This window comes from Pezoporus wallicus, unplaced genomic scaffold, assembly GCF_028554395.1.
Source record: "Pezoporus wallicus isolate ANWC-B61680 ecotype Strahan unplaced genomic scaffold, APGP_CSIRO_Pwel_v1 contig_4788, whole genome shotgun sequence".
NCBI lineage: Eukaryota > Metazoa > Chordata > Aves > Psittaciformes > Psittacidae > Pezoporus > Pezoporus wallicus.
The window spans coordinates 3,856,676-3,875,364 of NW_026638769.1; the positions used below are offsets into that span (position 1 = coordinate 3,856,676).

At 38.8% G+C, this 18,689-nt stretch overlaps 1 protein-coding gene across 3 annotated transcripts in view; it reads right to left on the reverse strand.

Annotated features, from left to right (window-relative positions):
- The window catches only part of MEI4 (meiotic double-stranded break formation protein 4), a 77,957-nt gene extending 60,762 nt beyond the window's left edge, over window positions 1-17,195 (reverse strand). For all 3 annotated transcript variants that reach the window (XM_057412511.1, XM_057412509.1, XM_057412508.1), the window contains exons 1-2: window positions 17,145-17,195; window positions 8,118-8,366 (exon numbers count right to left, since the gene is read on the reverse strand). In XM_057412511.1, coding sequence (XP_057268494.1) covers window positions 8,118-8,366; window positions 17,145-17,190 — 295 coding nt within the window. In that variant the 5' untranslated portion in view covers window positions 17,191-17,195. The remainder of the gene's footprint in view (window positions 1-8,117; window positions 8,367-17,144) is intronic.
- Window positions 17,196-18,689: the final 1,494 nt, after the last annotated feature.

The following is an 18,689-nucleotide window of genomic DNA, read 5'->3' on the forward strand; positions in this document are numbered from 1 at the left end:
TATCAGGGTAGGAAAACACCTTTTGTCTCCCAAATGCCTGTTGCTAGCAGTCAGATCATAAGGATTCTCGAGCTGTGATGAGACAAGGGAATGACCCAGCTCACGGTACTAACACAACACAGTATAAGAAATGCGGCATCTGTAATGTAGCAGGAGCAGGGGTGGTAAAAAATGCTTTCTCAATGCGCTACTGACTGCTACAGACTGCACAGTGTTTGAATGAGGAAGGCCACATCCTATACGTAGTTAAAAATTTAAAAACTGAGGAAGAGTCCCCAGCTGATGAAACTGCAGTGAAATCATAAAATGGCCTTCAAGTCTTTTTAAAAGCTTAATATACCTGCAGTTACACCAAAACCAGGAATTGTAGAAGAGAAAACGGGCTTGAAGTTGGCAGATATAAGAAAGGGAAGACATGGTTTGAATTCTGTAAAGGAAAAAATTACTACTGTTTCAAGCATTAGGCATTGTTTATATTCTCTCATTTTGAGAGAACACACATTGATTATCACTTGAAAATAAAAAACAATGATGTTAGACATATAAAGCTCTCTTATAACTCAGTTACAATTGATAGGATGTCTTTGATGATACTGCATTCTGCTCTCCAAGTAGGTGTTCAGTCAATAACTACTAAAAGAATATGAAAACATATGTGAACTTATTTTTACTATTTCCTATTGTATTCACTTTTCCACGTCTACATTTTTCAGGAGACTCTGTTATTCTTCATTTAATCTTCACTGATTGGTTTTCGCAAGTGCACTTTCCATGAATGATGAATCAAGTTTATTCTCTTCTTAAAAAAAAAAAAAAAATGAATCTCCGCACACATATTGACTGTTTTCTTTATCTTTTCTTCATGTGTAAGCCTGTCTCTATTCTGCTGTTTTCGTGACTAAACAAGCTAACCGGCTGAAGAAAAACAACGCTCTCTCCTCCTCATGAACTCTAAGCCAAACTTCTGTATATATCAAAGCAAAAAATATTGTCTCACATACTTGAACATTTTGAAATAATTATGAAAAAACAATTGAAAGCTTCCAGGATCCTCTAAACGAAGAAATTTTAGAAGCCATGTATACCACACTTTGCTTCTGCATTTCCCTGTTGTTTTGGTTGGCTGGTTTTTATAACCAGCTTGGACAAGAAAGCTCTTCTCTTTAAAGCTAAGGTAATTCATGGTGACATACTTTATACCATTTCACAATAATTTCTCAGAAATGAATGAATATAGGACTGAGTATCTAAAATTCTCAGATTAACTGCTTGGTGCCAGGATTAAATGCTTCCTGGAAGGCTTAGAAACATATACTTAAATTTGTCAGGGATTTTGCTGACATAAAGCATCTAAACATTTATAATTCAGTACAAAGTGAAAAGGATTTTGAGGATATAAACAGTCATTTTTAGGGGATTTCTGTAGAAGACAGCACAAACCTTTGTAGTTCAAATCAAATAATGAATACTTGCAGTATAGATACGGAAGGATTGATAATCAGGTGACAAACATACAGATTTGTATCAGTTACTGCTCACAAAGCAGCTTTCACACCAAATGATCTACTGCATGCTTTACAATACTGACCATCTCAATGAGATGACTGAAATTTGAGATTTTAGCTCGATAAGAGATATTTCAAGATACTAAGGGAATTAATGTTACCTATGAAGACTACCTGACTGAACTATGTCTTATTAAAAACGCTCTGCATTGTCAAACAAACTGAGCTCCACTAAGAGGCAAGAAGTACTGTCCAATGCAGACAGCAATGACCAAGGTGCAGCTGTAACTACCTGAAGGCTGAAATTAGGTGGACTCCCTAAGAAATCAACTTGGGTGTGCATTACTAAAAATATCTTTCTTGAATGCAACATGGTATAAATATTCAGCTTTTTTTGTTTTATATATCCAGAGGCCAACAAAGATCTGCTGGAGAAACTCTAATCTATGTTCGAGTTAGGTTAAGGTTGTCCAAAGAGGTTGCAGAATCTCCATTCTTAGAGATACTCAGAAGCTGTCTGTGCATGGTCCTGCACAATTGGCTCTGTGTGGTCCTGCCTGACAAGGGGGTTGGACAAGATAACCTCCAGTGGTCCCTTCCAAGCTCAACCATTCTGTAGTTCTGTGTTTCCAAAGAAAAAAATTGTCTGATCCTTAGCTCCCCACAACAGACTTACAGGCAACAGGATTCTAATTGCCATGGCCATAATTCTTAATGTGCTTTTACCATATACATTCAGTTTTCACCAAACTTATAACTCTGTTACCCAGGAGAAAGGAGATGAATCTACCATAAATTATGAATTCTACTTGCTTTTATGAACCTTATTCCTAAAAATAGCTATGCATCTTACCTATACAGGGAATTTATAAAATAATAATGTCTTTTCTCTTGCTGAGACAATTGGGTTGGTTTTGCCTCTGAATGGGTTCCTTACACAGAAATCTGGAAAGAAAAGGATGCTTACTGGGTCCCTTTGCCCCAAGTATGTGCTTAGAACAGCTGTAGCAATGCCATCTGATAAGATAGACAGCATCTGCTTTCAAAGGGAGAAACCAAAACAGACCTGTTATCCATGGAAGGAGCAGTACTGAGATTTCAGTGAATCATTACACTCCAGCTGGTGCTTTTTCCAGATTGCAAATTAACTTATTTAATTATCCTGAAAAGGCCTCAGCTTTCATAAAGTTCCCCATTGTGTCACTACAATTATAGGGAACAGATTTATCTCATCATCATATTCCAAGAGCCACAGTCCCATAAATCAGAGCTAAACACACTTTAACTTCATTTTTGTCATCTCATGTATCTGTTCTCAATTTCCTCCTACAAAAAATAATCTTTAGGTTGTGAGACATTACTTGCAATGCTGCTGATGTGCATTAGTACCACTGGCAGAAGCATGGGAGTACAGTAGTACACTTAAGATGACAAATGACAGTTCAGTTTTGAAGGACTGTCTGTCTGACACCATCATGCCTTAGACAAAAAAGGCTGAGATGGCTCTTTGTTAGACTGGGCTGCCCTTATGGATGTGTAAGGAGAGAAGGCTGCCTTTGGGATGTGGGGAGCACAGGGAGGAAGGAAAAATCTCTTTATGCAGAAACATCACATTCCTAAGCATGAGATGAAAATTCTAGCCTATATTCCTCTACCTTACTACCATGTCATAGAAAATAAAATCTTTGCTAAGTGCTATTCAGGGCAGTTTTAAACATTTCACACCATTTCATCTTCTTTCTGGTGAGAGAAGTAATTTCTCCTAGAATAGACTGTTTTTATTATTATTAGTCTGATTTGGACTTCTGGTTCCCCCACTGTTGAGGAAGATTCCTTTACAAGCCTACAGAGAACATATGCACTAAAGAATTGCATACATTTTGGTTTGATCTTTATGAATTCATCTCATGGGTATCTCTTTGAAAACGAGCTTAAAAAAATAAAAATCTATTATCAATTAGATTCTCTCACTGCTCCTTTTAATGTAAGCAGGCAGAGGAAACATCACAAGGTAGGTTATTTAAGTCATAGTGGAGAGTTCTGTCCTTTCAGAGGCTTGAAACCAAATTATTCTGAAAAACATTTAACTGGCTATCACTCTTCCTGCTCTCAAAGCAGGACTTACCTGGTGTCTTCTTTGCCTACTGAGGAAATGCTGGCTCTTTAAGGTTAGTACCCAGAGTTTATGCCTGTTCCTACTGGGCAAGGAACACACAAGCTATGACTTACAGGGAAGTACAAAAGGAAGCAGCAGGTGAATTTTGTGGCCCAAAACAAGGCTGCTGGTAAACTGGAGCTGTGTATCGTCCATAATCAGTTTTACTTCAGCTGATGAGCTAGCTGATTCCAATTCTATATGCTTCTGCTTTTGCAGCAAGTCTGAGCTTCAGCAAGAAGAAGACTGAAGTGTCTTCATTTATACTTATCTACAAAGGAAGTCGTTCCCTTTTTCCCCATGTACAACTAATTGCCTTGAGAAACACACCAAGTTAAGGAGTGAAGCAGAAGATACAAAAATACTTTTGTCTCTGGCTCTTATTTCCTGAAGAGATACAAGTTGCTCCATATGTCTTGACACAGGAAGCAGAAGTTCAGGGACAGTATCCTGAGAAATCAAACACAGCCTCAAGACACAGCTGAAAATCAGACATTCATGTTAATCACATTCTGACTCAGAGTTCAGCATTTCCCTAAACACAGGCACACTATGGTAGGGTGGGCTGGCAACCATATGCTACTGTGAAGGTTAAGAACACAGGAGGGGACTTCGGGCATGACAGATTAAGTTCTACTCTAACTGATCTGTATAAGGAAGAATAATTCAAAAAAGGAGGCGGGGGGGAAGGAAAGAATCTGAATGATTTTTTTTTTCCTTTTTAATTAGAGGAGCAAACAGTTCAGTAAATTCCTACCCACAGCATAAGAAGGAAGTAACATGAACCAAGACTGAAGGTGAAGCTGAAGAAGAGATAATACATACTCAATACAAGTTTTGCTAAACATATACCCTGGATAACTGATTTGGAAACCCTCATGAGTATCAGCCTAAAAGCAACCACAGCAATAAACATATATCCTCTGAACTGTCATTGCTAAAATACATGCTTGGCAAAAAAGGGTAGAGTACTGCATTTCTGCCTTCTCAGGATGGAGTAACAGCTGCAGGCTTTTCAGATCTCTTGAACAGAAGCTGTCAAGAAACAATATGACTGTTGATTTGATGAGCTGATAGCAGCTAAGGAATTTGTCTTAGCGGACAGGTGCTTCAATCCATAAATCCATCAATTCATCAATGCTTTGCCTTTTCATGTAGCTCCAAAGCAAAGTGACAACAGAATGCTCAAAATATTTTATATTCTTCCTTTTGGAAAAACACCAACAAGCTTCTCTCCTCCTTTCTGTGAAATTTCAATCTGAACCAAAATAAGGTAAGAAACTTTGCTTAATGTGACTTTTTTTTCTTCTCAGGGAGACAGTTTCCAAGACAATGCTGGCAAGGTGAAGAATAATGAAATGACAATTACAAAAAGATTTGCTTCTCCTCCTTCTTGGATAGCTGACATGCAACCAAAAGCACCATCATGTAAAATGAGTACTAGTGTCCTCATATTCAGAAAGACAGCTGCTGACTTAGTCAAATAAGGAACTTCCAGACACAGCACAGTGAGTGAATATATACCACGGTATATATTCACCAACGGTGATTTTATAAACAACACATTAAACTACAGCAACTCATGCTACCTAATCATGTAGCAAAGCATGTTTCTCCCCCTCAGTGAGGAACCCCAAACTTTTCTAGGGTCTTTTAGGACAAAGAAGTACTCACATGGGTCAAAAATAATTCAGACAACATAACTCTAAAAATGGGATACTTTGTTCTTTCTACTTGATGTGCTTGTGCATCCATACTGTGTGCAGCTATGGAGAAGGAAAACAGGCATCACAGCTTCAAAGAGCTCACAAATTTCTCACATCAGGGCAATGAAACTCCATGGGCAGTCTAATCATTCCAGAAGCCTCTGAAAGATCTACTATTATTATTACAAACAGCAGGTGGGAAAGTCAGAATGCAGAAAAGGAAGATACAGCTGCAAAGTGAACCTTGACTGAAGGACTCAAATCCTCCAGCTCACAACAGGCAGCAGCAGATGCAAATGCAGTATCTGATCCTTACTGTGTAAGATTTTCCAGTGGTGGATTTTGTGAAACTCTAGTATTTTTGCATCTATGGAGTTGTTAGAGAATACAAAACAGCCAAAGAAAATATGAGGGTTTGAATTCTTTTAAAAGTTGCATTGCTGTTAGCAGAACATCAACTCCAAAAATGAGGCTGGAGAAATGAGTGCAGGAAGAAAAGGATCCAAGGTATCTGTGGATTACCTGACCACAAGAACAAGCACAGCTATCCTCTGCCTTAAAGACAACTTCTCCAGTGTGTTATCAGGTAAACTTGGGCACTATACCATCAACAACAAATTAGAACAATGGCTTGATGAATTTGTAGTAGCCTTCACATGAACAGGACAGAACACCACTTAGACCACCTCTCCTCTCAACTTAGGTTCAAGCTCCTCATCTCAGCACTGGCTAGCCTTTAGCTTCTATTCTCCATGGGCTCAAAAACTCTCAAAACTGGCACAACACACAAGAGAGGATTTTTTTTCCCACCAGAGCAGATGATGCCAGTGGTGAAATGGCCCGTTACAGGCAGGCTTCGCAACAACCTTTAAATGTCAACCACAGATGTTCTGCTATTAATATACATCATGAACTTTATCACCACCAGAGAGCACAGACCTCACTAATAGATAATACTATCAGTTATCAGTAACAAACACTCTTTACTCCAAAGCAAGAGACTGAGCATTTGTCTCCAGTGTAACTGTAAACATGAATGCTCATTCAGCACTTATATCTGTCTGATGAAGAACATATTCTTTCCAAAATAACATGTGGCTCAAATCCGTTATCAGAAGGGTTCATATGTCATACCAAGGTTTAAAGAGGGAGGGGAAGTGGGGGGAGGGGGAAGAAAAAAAAACAAAACAAAACCAAAACAAACAGTCAAAAGGAAGACAGAGAAGAAAACACAGAAAATGGCAGTCTCAAAACTAGACTCCAAGAACTCAAAAGTGCCCTTTCAATATTAAGAGAAATCTGTATGAAGAGACAGAAATTATGATACAGTTCTGATTTTCCACACATTCTTACTATTCTCTTACACCCAACTGTTCAAGAGAAACTGAAGGGAAAGACTGTGCCCTACTCCTCTTGGACAGCAGGTGGGGCTGATGTGAACTCCCATAAGTATTTCAAATGTCAAAAGGTTTTCTGTCTAACAGATTTATCAACACAGTAATCATAAATATAAACAAACATTTGAAGTGAAAAGCAGCTATACGCCAATCCTTCAAATTAGTGGAGCATTGGTTTTGTACCTAGGGGAAACTGAAGCAATATAGAAGGATTATAAATACCACATATGCACCTTTACTATTTGTGATTCCATTAGGTAAACAGAGACTGAAACAAAAGTTCGTCTTGACTGAAAAATGAGACTTGGTCAGCTACCCAAGGTATGTTTGAACAGGCTGTTGAGACCATAAAAAAATAAAAAGACATATCTACAAAGAGCACTTCCTGAACTGATTTGTGAAGCATGGGACTTTTTCAAAGCCAGCCAGCCTGTTGGTAGCAGAGATATACTGGAAAGGAATGTCTTTTGTGGACAATTCACCATACCCATATTAGTGAATATCACAATGGGTCAAATGAACAACAAAGTGTAGAGTAAGCATGCTACTTCCCTGTACAGATAATGAAGAAAGCGCAAAAAATTTGTGCAGCTGTAGACATCGAATATTACATAAGATTTACCATACTTTAGGTCTATGAACAACTTCACTGTGACTAGGGCAATGAAAATTAGCATTTTTTGGTCTTTCAAAGGTATTATCCACTAGGGATAGCTGCTTTTCTCCACCTGTCTTGCAACCAGGAGAGCTTACTTTGCGAAATGAGATAGTATTATTCAGTTCAGCAGCTTAGGGTAAAGAATCTTTAAGAAGTTAGCCTTGGAACACTGAAATTTCAGCTGAATTGATTTAGTTTCCAGTGTTCTGCTCAATCCACAAAAAAATCTCTCCTAATCATATGCATCAAATGCAGTCAGTTCTTCACAACATTAAGACACCTGATGCAAACAGCAGCTTGAAAGTTACTTTTATTCTTAAATAAAGATCATGTCTGTAACAGGGTTGCAGAGAACACACAGAAACAATAACACAAACAGTAACTAAGTATGAACAATCACTGAATCACTTCTCTAGAGAGAAAGGTCTATTACTAAGAAACAAACAAACAAAAACCCCAAAACAAAACCAAACCACCAAACAAACAAAACCCCAAAACAAAACATTAGAGCTTCTTGCCAAAGTCTAATACATTCCCCCTCTCAAAGTTAGAATTCAGAAATCTTTTCACAAGGCAATAAAGCAGCTACTGTTTCAGTATGAAAGCATTGCAGTAAAGCTGCATCAACTTTTCTATCAGGGAACCTACTAAAAATCTCAATGCATAAACTTGTCAGAAACTATTTCAGAAACTTACCATTTTCCAAGCAGAACCTGGGACAGATCTTGTTCAAAAGAAGCTCCTGACGTAATCTAAGAACTTCAGCTTCCAGCACTTCAACTTTCGATTTCCATCCAAAATCTCGTTTAGACACAGTTTTGGCAAGATGCTCAGTGTATTCTTTGCAACTCTTCCCTGGTGGTTTTGAGTGGATAATTGCAAAAGCCAATGCTAGTTTTGATATTTTCAAATACCAAACTTCGTTTTCTCTTCTGCCTTTGATTTCTATCACATTAGAAAAACAAAAAATAAAAAGGTAACTTCACTATGAGGCTGTGCTAAAAGGAAATTATGCAAGGTATTTTTTTGGCTTTGAAAACTGTACAACAGTGAGACCAATTATCTTATTGCTAGTGCATTTCTAAATCATCATGGAAAAGAGAAGAAATGTAAGCATCTGTGCACAACGTGAGAATAAAACATACATGAACTGCACTCTAGCTGTAAAAATAAAATTCAGGCAGTGTCTGAGAATAATTGTGGAAATAGAAAGCACTTCAAATAGGTTTATCCTAGTGAAATATTAAATGCAAATGTTACCTCCACTAAAACAAAGATGAAAGCACTAAAGACACGAACCTAAAAAAAAACCCTGACCCTTTCCCCCAGAAAAAGAATGCATTTGCACTTCTTTATGCTTAGCTTAAGCACAATACATACAATTTCTTGAAAGTATATCAAAAAGTCCCCATACTCAAAAGATAACACTTCTGAGGTTGTTGTTAGTTTCTGATTTTGGACACCTGGTATTGCACACTTGCAGTTCTAACATTAAGCCTCAAAGCTGCAGAGAGGTCTCTGCAGACATCTTCAAAGTAATGCAAGTGGCTAGTAAAGTAAGTGATGAAGATGGTTTCATCAGCTATGTTGCAAACAGTCAGGATGGGGTAAAGGTCACTGTAGGACCCAGAGCTACCTTTTGAATATTTCTTTCACCTTTCAAATGCTTCTGAAACACACAAACAATTCCTGTGCATTCCTTGCATACTGTCCATTTAGACACGCCAGTCAGTTACACTTTGAAACATACAGAGCACAAGGAATAAGACTGCAAATATTCGTTGGGATTTATCTACCTATAGCTATGTTTTAATCTGTTCTCCAATTGAAACTGTGTCAGGGCAAAAAACACCTAGTCTATTCCACCAGTGTACTCTGAAAGCTAATGGGAGAGTAAGCCTTTAGAAACTGAACTCTACTATCTATACCTACTGTTTAAAGCAGTTATGCATGAAATAAACGGTATGTTTTGCAACATTTCTTACTTGTAAAAAATCTCTTTCACACAACCTTTCCACTCATATCTGAGAATACCAGTGAAAAGCTGAAGTTAATTCTCAGCCTCAAAGGATCAGCACCTCTGTGGGACAACAAACTGATATAAGACTCTTGTTTGCCTTATACATCAAAGGAAACGTTTGACAAATACAGAACCATGAAAGTAATAGAACTGCCTTCAAAACTGTGAATAAAGCAAAATACATAGAATCACACTGAAAGAAGAATAAGTAAGTAACAGTAATGCATCCAAAATCTTTGGCTTTGAACCTGAAAGGCGCTCCCCAGATTATCTTCTTAATAGAAATTTCACCCAGGTATTACTCAGTGTCTGTTGAGCTCCATTCTTACGAAGCTCCTTACAGAGCAGAGCCACAAATTAAGGCAGGCAGAAAGATGCCTTACAAATGGATTTCACTGCTGGTTTATCATTTTGATGCCTCCAGAGACTACTTTGCAAAAGCTTTCTGATTCACCTTAGTTTTGAAAAAGGACAAATAAGAGTTGCTTTGTGCTTTGTAACATGCTCTGTCAGTAGTAGCATCTTCCTTTAAATTACATTAGGGGAAGCTGCAGAAGGACCAACGTTCCAGTGTGGGTCAGGGGATGGTATTTAGTTTCAGCATTTCAAGAATGGTCAGATGCCTTTTATGATTAGAGTTACCATCAACACCTTCTTTTCCATCATGCTCTGTTTGTTTCTACTCACATGACATAGTACCACAAAGAAAAGTCACAGCTGTTTGATCACTGATACTTCACCACTATGCACTTTACAAATCTCAGCCCACAAATCTAAATCCACAAATCACAATCACTGTAACCTTAAATAGCATTCCACCTTAATAGTTAGGACATACAGTTAAGTAATAAGATATCTTTTTTGATGGAGGCCTTTTAGCATTTTATACAGACCCATTTCTATAGTAGAAGTGCCTTACACCAAACGAATTTACTGAGGTACCTTCACTCTGGAAAAAAAAAAAAAAAGAAGAATCACTCATTTTCTGGAATAATTACTTGTAAACATGCCTTTAAAAAAGAAAAAAAAAGAAAAAGTAGCACATCACAAAGTTGGTTCTTCTTAGAACAAGATACAATCAAAGAAGTTTTTGGAGAATTCTGTTGTAAACTCAAAATCTCTAGTTTAAAAACAGGTAATTATTAAAAATAGTGCCATACCTATTTCCACAAACAGTGGATTTTGTAAAGATTTTCTAGAAAATATACAGCTCTTCTGAAAAGAGAAGTTTGTGGAATGAAAAGCAGGAGTTTTAAGAATTGATTCAAGTTTTTCACACTTTCCTAAAGGGACAAGTGCTCTCTAAAAAACCATTGGAAAAATCTTTTAGAAAATAACACTGGATGATGCTGCTAGAAGTATAGGGATGCTGGCCAACTGTGCATTAGCAAAAATTGCACAGCCTCTGTTCCTTTCAGGAAGTGCTGCACCAAAGACCACCAAATGCAAATGCACTCCACTAAAAGCATACTGGCAGCTACAGAGTTTTCTCAACAACATTTTTGCTCATATCAGCACAGAAATGACACCAGTAGTTAGACAGAAAAGAAGATTTACAACCAAACCAGAAATCTGGGAATAGAACTAGGCCAAGAGCAGAAAGAAGTCACCAGTCTAAGCCTAGCCCCTAATGCCAAAATATGTCCAACAGGAACTGACAGGATCAAGAATTATCCACCAAGATACATCTGGTATCCAAGTTACTCAGGGATAATAACTACTTACTAACAAAGCTCCACTTGACCCTTTACTCAGTGCTAGGGAGGGAACCAGTAACCCCTTGAAAACTCTGCTAGGAGCCTAACAACAGATACTGCCCTGTGACAAGTTTCCTATGCAAACCTCTCAACCCACAAGCTGATACTGTGAGCGCACTCAGAGGATAGGCACAACTAACACTGCTGTCAAACAGGACTGGGTCTCCAGATTTCCTACGCAAGAGACACCTCCCTCTCTCTCCAGCCTTCTAACTCTCATGCAGGGAGAGCACACTGAGGACCCATTGCCCTGCTGAGGTCCTAGCCATGGAAGGCTGCTGAGTAGCTAGTTAGCTGCAGAAATAATTACATGAAGTCGGGAACTGTCCTGTACAGCTCTGTGTTACATAACCAAGGGAAACTAAGAGGTGATGTAAGATCCTTTCAGGACCACAGATATAAACAGTAAACAGGATAACACAGGGAACCAGGATAAATCTGATTCATAAGCACCACCCTACTCTCAACCTGCTAGTCCCAGCATTCTGCAACTGCATTCAATGAAGCAGCTCATATTACACCATTAACTACAGCAAGATACCTTTCTGGCAAGTCTCACCTTGGTTTTGACTCTCTCTGCAACATGTGAAGAAGAAACACTTCCCACTAATTAGAAAAAAAAAAAATCAGCAAAAAACAAAACACTAGTTTCAGATGACCACCTTTTCAGTTTTCATCTCAGTCGGAAGCTTCATAATCAGCTCCATTCCAAGTGTCAAAGGTTACACATTACTGTTTAAAGCCTTAAAAGATTCATTGTTATTAAAAAATTGAAAACATCAATTAAAGCCATGAAACTTGCATCTAAACTTAAACCATTCATTAAAGAAATTTTAACAAGTGATAAAAATATCCTATTTCAAAAAACCTTGCAACTCCACAAAAGGGTTGTTTATGTACTTTGCTAGTAGACCCCACTTTCATATGGATAACATGCTGTCAAAGTCTGGAAGCTGAGGTCAAACATGTGACATCTTCAAGAAACAAATACAATTTCTGAGCCTATACTGGTACAAAAACATGCCTTCCTCTCCTAGAAATCTCTCACAGCTGTCAGAAGATCCTCTCCTCTCTTACCTCGTTTCTTTTTTCACTGTTAACTACACACAGCTGAACAGCCCAGCCCCTGAATTCACAGCAGTTGCTTTCACTGCTACCAAATTAAGTCTCAAGAGGGAAAAAAAAAAGTACCCTGGATGCTGTTTGGTTTTTTTTGCCTCATGCCAGAAATCCACCACTGTCAACAACAGGTTCACAGGGTTAACAATAATTTTCTGTCTTTAAAAGAAGTGCAGGCATGATTGCTTCATTGTTCTTTGCATTAGCACTCCTGAACTAGACAAATCAGCTTCCCAGACAGGTGTAATCTAGAAAGGGGTACAGTTAAGTCCGCAGTCAGATCAAAATGGTCTGCTCCCTGAGGAAAAAGCCAGTGAGCTTGGGATAAGCCTTCCCCAGCTCCTGGGCCCATGCTCATTGGTCTTTCCCAGCCAGCTCTTGGTTCTTCTACCCAGAGGAAGAGCAGCATGTACTGCACCCACCCAACAAGGAATGAGCAACTCACTTTGCACATGTGAATCCTCAGCTCTAGAGTGTTTAAGAAGTCTTTCAGGGGCTTTTATGGGTAAGGGAGGTGGGTAATTTTAGGTAATTTACCTTTCCGAGCGCTACAGTTTTCCGTCTGACCTTGGAAACAGGGAAGCCACAGAGCAACTGGGGAAACTGGGCTAAGTTATATTGCAATTTAAGGCACCTCAGAATAAAACCAATCTTGTTTGAAGCAATTCAACATTTGAGTAATATTCATTTATGCCACAGAATCGCACACCTTAGGCATGGTCTCTAAGTTTGCCCATGAAATTTATGGTTAACAATGGAAGAAACTTCTGCAAATCTCATAGACAAAACCTAATTGCTTACAATGGGACATTTACTTTTTATTCAGATCATATAGAATACTTTAAAATTTAGCACAGTAAGGCACAAAGTATATTGTAACTCATTTAACTTCCAAGCCATTGAACAACTCAGTTTCTTCACATTTGAAACAGATAGGATATCTATTGTCAGAACAGAGGCAACTGTCATTCATCACTACTACATGACTAAAAAATCTTTATCAACCCTAAAAAATAGTATGTAACAGCCAAAAAATTGTTTTCCTAAATTTAAATATATGGTGTGTCTTTAAAGGCACAAACATAATAGGAAAAACTGATTCTTTGCCACCATTTTTACTTGAACTAGTCTATCAATTACACGCTGCAGAAAAAGGTGAAAAAATTACCCACATCTTTGTAACCTCATTCTGCATTATACAATAGCAACCAAGATATTGACTCATTATAATAGAGCACAAAATGCTGTGAGTGCTCTAGCGGAACTGGGCTGAGCTGCAGACCCATAAGGCCATAACATTAAGAAACAATAAAATAAACTTGATTTAATTGGCATGCCTAACATAATACTGTCTTTCGTATAGACAATAAATAATGATAATGGGACAGCTGCATAATCAAGATGAACTAAAGTATGCCTTGTGTTCCAATTAAGCAGTTTTTATTGTAAAAACATATATTAAACCAAGGCTACTCCACAGTGTCAATTTTAAACAACCTACACTCACAATACACAAAGATATCTGATGTGGACATACTAACTGAGGGAAAAACTTGCTTTTAGTACCACACGCCTATTGCTTTCAGTTGCTTTTAGTTCCACAAGCAATGAGCCTGTGGTACTAAGCCAGCATTTATATTTTTTATGGAGTCAAGATGTTAAAGTGATACTGAAAACAATAAATATTTAAAATACACTATGTCAAAAGCACAAGGAAAGTTGATTAAAATGTAACAGAATTCATTTCTTCTAACCATTTAACCTTTAAATAACTTTTGCTTCTAAAAATCAACTCGTATAAATTCTCCAAAACCAAATAACATAAAAAAAAATTTAAGACTTTAAAGATCCTCAATTATAAGCATTTCATAGCACTTAAAGACATACGCAAGCATAATCACTCAGTATTTCAGTAACTTTTTAGAGGTATGATTTTTCTCCTCTTAACAACATAAATCCTCAGTTTAGAAGGCTATAGCTGAGCTTGCTGTCTAGACTTCCTTTATGATCAATGGACAGAAACAGGTATTTTAAATGTTGAAAATATGCCAAGTGATTTGTGCATCTACTTTGTGATGAAGTTAAGTCATGGCCAGTGAACACACTCATTTCCCTCCCAGGATTATACAGATAGTTAACTAGCTCAGCTCCACATACATGTATTGTGGACAGCTAACTTCAGTGAGACAAGTTGGTGCCTCTCAGGCACCTAAAGCTGAGACAGTCAAAAAAACTATTTAAGTGACTAACTAATAAGAGAAATTTTGCAAGCTTAAAATCAGCACCTTCTTTTAAAAGAAATTTGTAATCCTAGCTGTTTTTAATATCTTGGGGGTGGGGGAGGTGGTGGTAGAAATAAGGGGGGGGGGGGGGGGAGCTTTCTAGAAGAAAACCCCCAAAATCATGGAAAAATCTTGTGAGAATAACCTTGTGAATATTTAAACACTGTCTGTGCACAAACAAAATAGCATACAAATGCAAAGCAAAACACACAGGAAGCATCAAGTATGCCCAGAATTAAAAGACAATAAACCAATCAGTTTGGCCCCTCATAAAGTTACTGTGCATCACTCTTCAGTGAGATCACACGAGGAAACTATTTCCTCCCACGTGAAACTGTGTAAACTCCCAACTTAAGATACTACAAGTATATTGATACTCCCATAACTATATGCTTAGACTATCTCCAGGTTTGGACTAGTCTGGCACTTTGGTTTCTGAACAGAATCATCTGACAGGTTTTTTTTAACTTTTTTCTAACATGTTGTTGTGCTGGCCCATCTAGAGGAGAAATACCATATCAGATTTAACATACAATAATCCCAAATCACTCAGAAGTTCAACTCTGGCAATTTTCTTGAAAAAGCATTACAAAGTACTGACAGCAAGGACAGCTTATGCACCACAGAAGTCCTAAAGGATTCACCTCTGCTCTACTAGCATTAGAACAGGCCAAGTGAAAAACACTAATGTAGGCCTGAGATTTCTTGTTTTAAATTATGTGTATGTTCTCTGTACAAGCTGCAAGTTCTTCCTTTTGCACTCTTTCTTCTCTTCAAACAGGCCTTTTTTGCTGTATCACTTCCAATGATATCTAACAAATCTAGCACAGAGTACCATGTTTCCCTTTACTATTCTTACTTCTTGAAGACATGCAGAAAAAGGAATAAAGCCTACAGTTCAGAAATCAAAGTGCAACTCAGTGGTGTCAATTTATCCGTTCTTATGCCAGCACAGGTTTCTTTTCTGTACCAAAACTGTGATCACTTAAGCGTCTGGATATCACAGATATAAATGGATATAAATTTAGTTTGCAAATTGAGGATATACTTTTCATTACAGCTTTATGAGATTGTAAATGACTGCCTGAATTTCATAGTCTAAGTTTCATATGTGCTAATAATAATTACAGAAAATGTATATTTACAGTTGGCATTTTCGACTGTGGAACATACTCAAATTGCAACAAGAAAGCAGCTGTTATCTCTGAAGTTCTACATATCCCAAAGACTGTATAAGCCCTCAAATGAAGAATTTCAAAGCAGAATTAATTAAAAAAAAAAGGCAATCATGAAGTTTGGAGTATTATACGGGGATTATTTCGCACCTTTCCTCTTCCCACATTGAAGTGTATTGATTAAAATATCACCATAATTTCCTTTTCAATTGCACACTTCCAGCCTTTACCTGAACTGGTTAATTTCCACAGTTTTTCTAATCTGCAAGATTGGTATCTTTCAGTGAACAAGTTTCCTTCAGGTTAAGTTACTAAACAGCATCTGCTGCGTTTTAAAAGCCTTGTTCTTGGCTTTCTTACACAAATTGTATATGGGCAGAATGAAAGATAAAATTGTTCAAAAGAAAGCAAATCTTTGCAAGACGACAAGGAGGAGAGAACAGCTGGAACAGTAAAAATCTAGTACTTCAAAAAGCATGCAGTATGCAATGAAGAATGAAGTCTTACATACACTATAAATACTAACATAACTATAACCACATTTAAATACTTAGTGTCTGAATATTAGTTTATGAAGCACTGAAAGCTGAAAAGAGTGAGGCAAATAAGTGACTTGCCAAGCATTTGCAGCCAAGTCCATAGACAAGTAATTTTTTTACACTTTAATTCCGCCCAATTACCAGTAATCAGTTTCAGGTAAAAACACTGATAACTCTTTTCCAGTAACTCTTTTATAACTCTTTTCCGTTGTCCTTGCATAATTAATGCAACCTTATTCTAACAAGCAGAGCACTAACAATGTTAATCAAATTCGAACATCGACCCTATATAACTTTGTGACAATACAGTGTTCTTACTTGTGACTCGGCTGAAACGAGTGGGAAAAAAAAGATTAGAATTGTCAGATATCAGAAAATTAAGAATCTGAGTACATGCAGACAGAAGAAATACATGGCTTCTTCATTAATAACAAAGAAGTGGTGCAGCTTTCATGTGAAGGCTGGCACTTCCTTCCAATCAAACCAAATAAACAACATTCAGGAAAGCAATCCCTGAACTCCCAAGCCTGCCCATCCGAGGCTCCCCACTCGCTGCCCTCAAACAGAGGCAGCCCCACCGCCCTCATCCAGCCTGACCCGCCTCTGCTGTCTCGGCAGACCCCCGACCTCCACCAAAAGACGCGGGGTTTACGCGACGATGTCTCCAGACGCCGCAAGAGCCGCGGCTGAGCCGAGCAGCCCACGACACCGAGCAGCGGGCAGGCTGGGGGGCACCTCCCCAGAGGTCTGCCTCCCGCCCGGAGCCCTCGCCCAGCCGCAGGGAGGCCGCTGCCACCCGGAAAGCCCCGACGGCTCCGAGCCACAACCCACCTGCTGCAGCGGCAGCCACGCCGCCGGGGCCGCTGCCCGGCTCCATGGAGATGAGCAAGCTGAGGCTGGGAATGGCCTTTCCGGGCGCCCAGAGTTAAGGGGCCGCTCCGGGGGGCGGGACACGAGTTCACTGCCCCTGCTGGGCCCCGTCAGCCCCTCGCCTAGGCCCGGTCCTGGGGTACTTCGGTGGCAGCCGTTGAGTACGGGCAGTCCTCTGTCTACTTGTGTTCATCTCATGATGTGGGCCTAACTTCCTGCTCGCAAAGCACGGACGAGATGAGGGACAAAGGCCACCTTGATGCAAAGGCAAAAACTGCCTCTAATCGAGAAGGTGAGGGAAAGGGAAACAGGGGAGCCCTGTAGGAGACCTCTGAAGACCCCTTGGGCTTCCCCCGGGGAGGGTAGGGAGCGTAGCTGCTGGCAGGGGTTGGGCAAGCCTGGCTCTGTGGAGGGGAGCAGGTGCAGCCTCCGGCCCCACGCTTGTTTTTCACCGTCAGGCTGCTAATGGTCGAGGTGCCTGAGCTCACCTCAGTCACCTGAAAGGGCCCCTCATGCTTTTACTTAAAGCAGTAGTGGCATCTTTACTGCTATAAATTGCATGAAGGTCTCTTGAACTGTTTTGTTGATTAACATCATGGAATCACAGAATGGTTTGGGTTAGCAGGGACCTTAAAGATCATCCAGTTCCAACCCCCCTGCTACAGGCAGGGACACCTTCCACTAGACAGGGCTGCACAAAGCCCTGTCCAGCCTGGCCTTGACACTTTCTAAATCTGGATATTTTAAGAGCAAATAAGATAATAAAATTTCAAACAGTATTTCTTTAACAGTACATTGGAAATAGAAGCTGCCTCTTAGATGAAACACTGATCAAAGCTCACCAGTTAACTTAAGAAATTGTGTATGTGAAATTACATTCTTTACCTGAACTGTGCTGAAAAGGCTGTGTTAAGACTTGTTGGCCAGAGATGGAGTCTTTTCAGTTGAAAACGGTGAGGATGGAGGATAGGAGGAAAGATAAGAAATAAGTAATGAAGTCAGATGCATTAGGTGCAGTTAGGCTTGTCACAATACATCAAGTTCTTAAGTGGGGGGGATTGATCTTTCTAAAGACAGAAGTATTCAGATGTGACAAACGATGTACTTTTAAAATTCTCATCCCCTTTTTTTTTGTTCTTGGGAAATCTAACTTTATTTTTAATAACTTTATTAAAAAAGCTAACTTTTTATCAATATATACAGTGGTAGACTTCTGAAGTAATGTACTTATTTGTTTTTAATTGGAAAAATAAATTTACCATCCAAAGTACAGAAAACTCTTAACACATTAGAACTTTCATTTTAGACTTCAAATGACAAAAATAAATTACGCTTAATAATTTAGAGACTATTTTCATTCTGGCAGCACTACTTTCTCAGTGAAACCCAGGAGAAAAAAAATATAAAACATTCTCTAGCCTTTTATTATGATGACATAATCAGCAGCTACAATTTATCACTATTTGTGCATCTTTTGCGCACGTAAGTGGTGCAGATGCTTTGCAA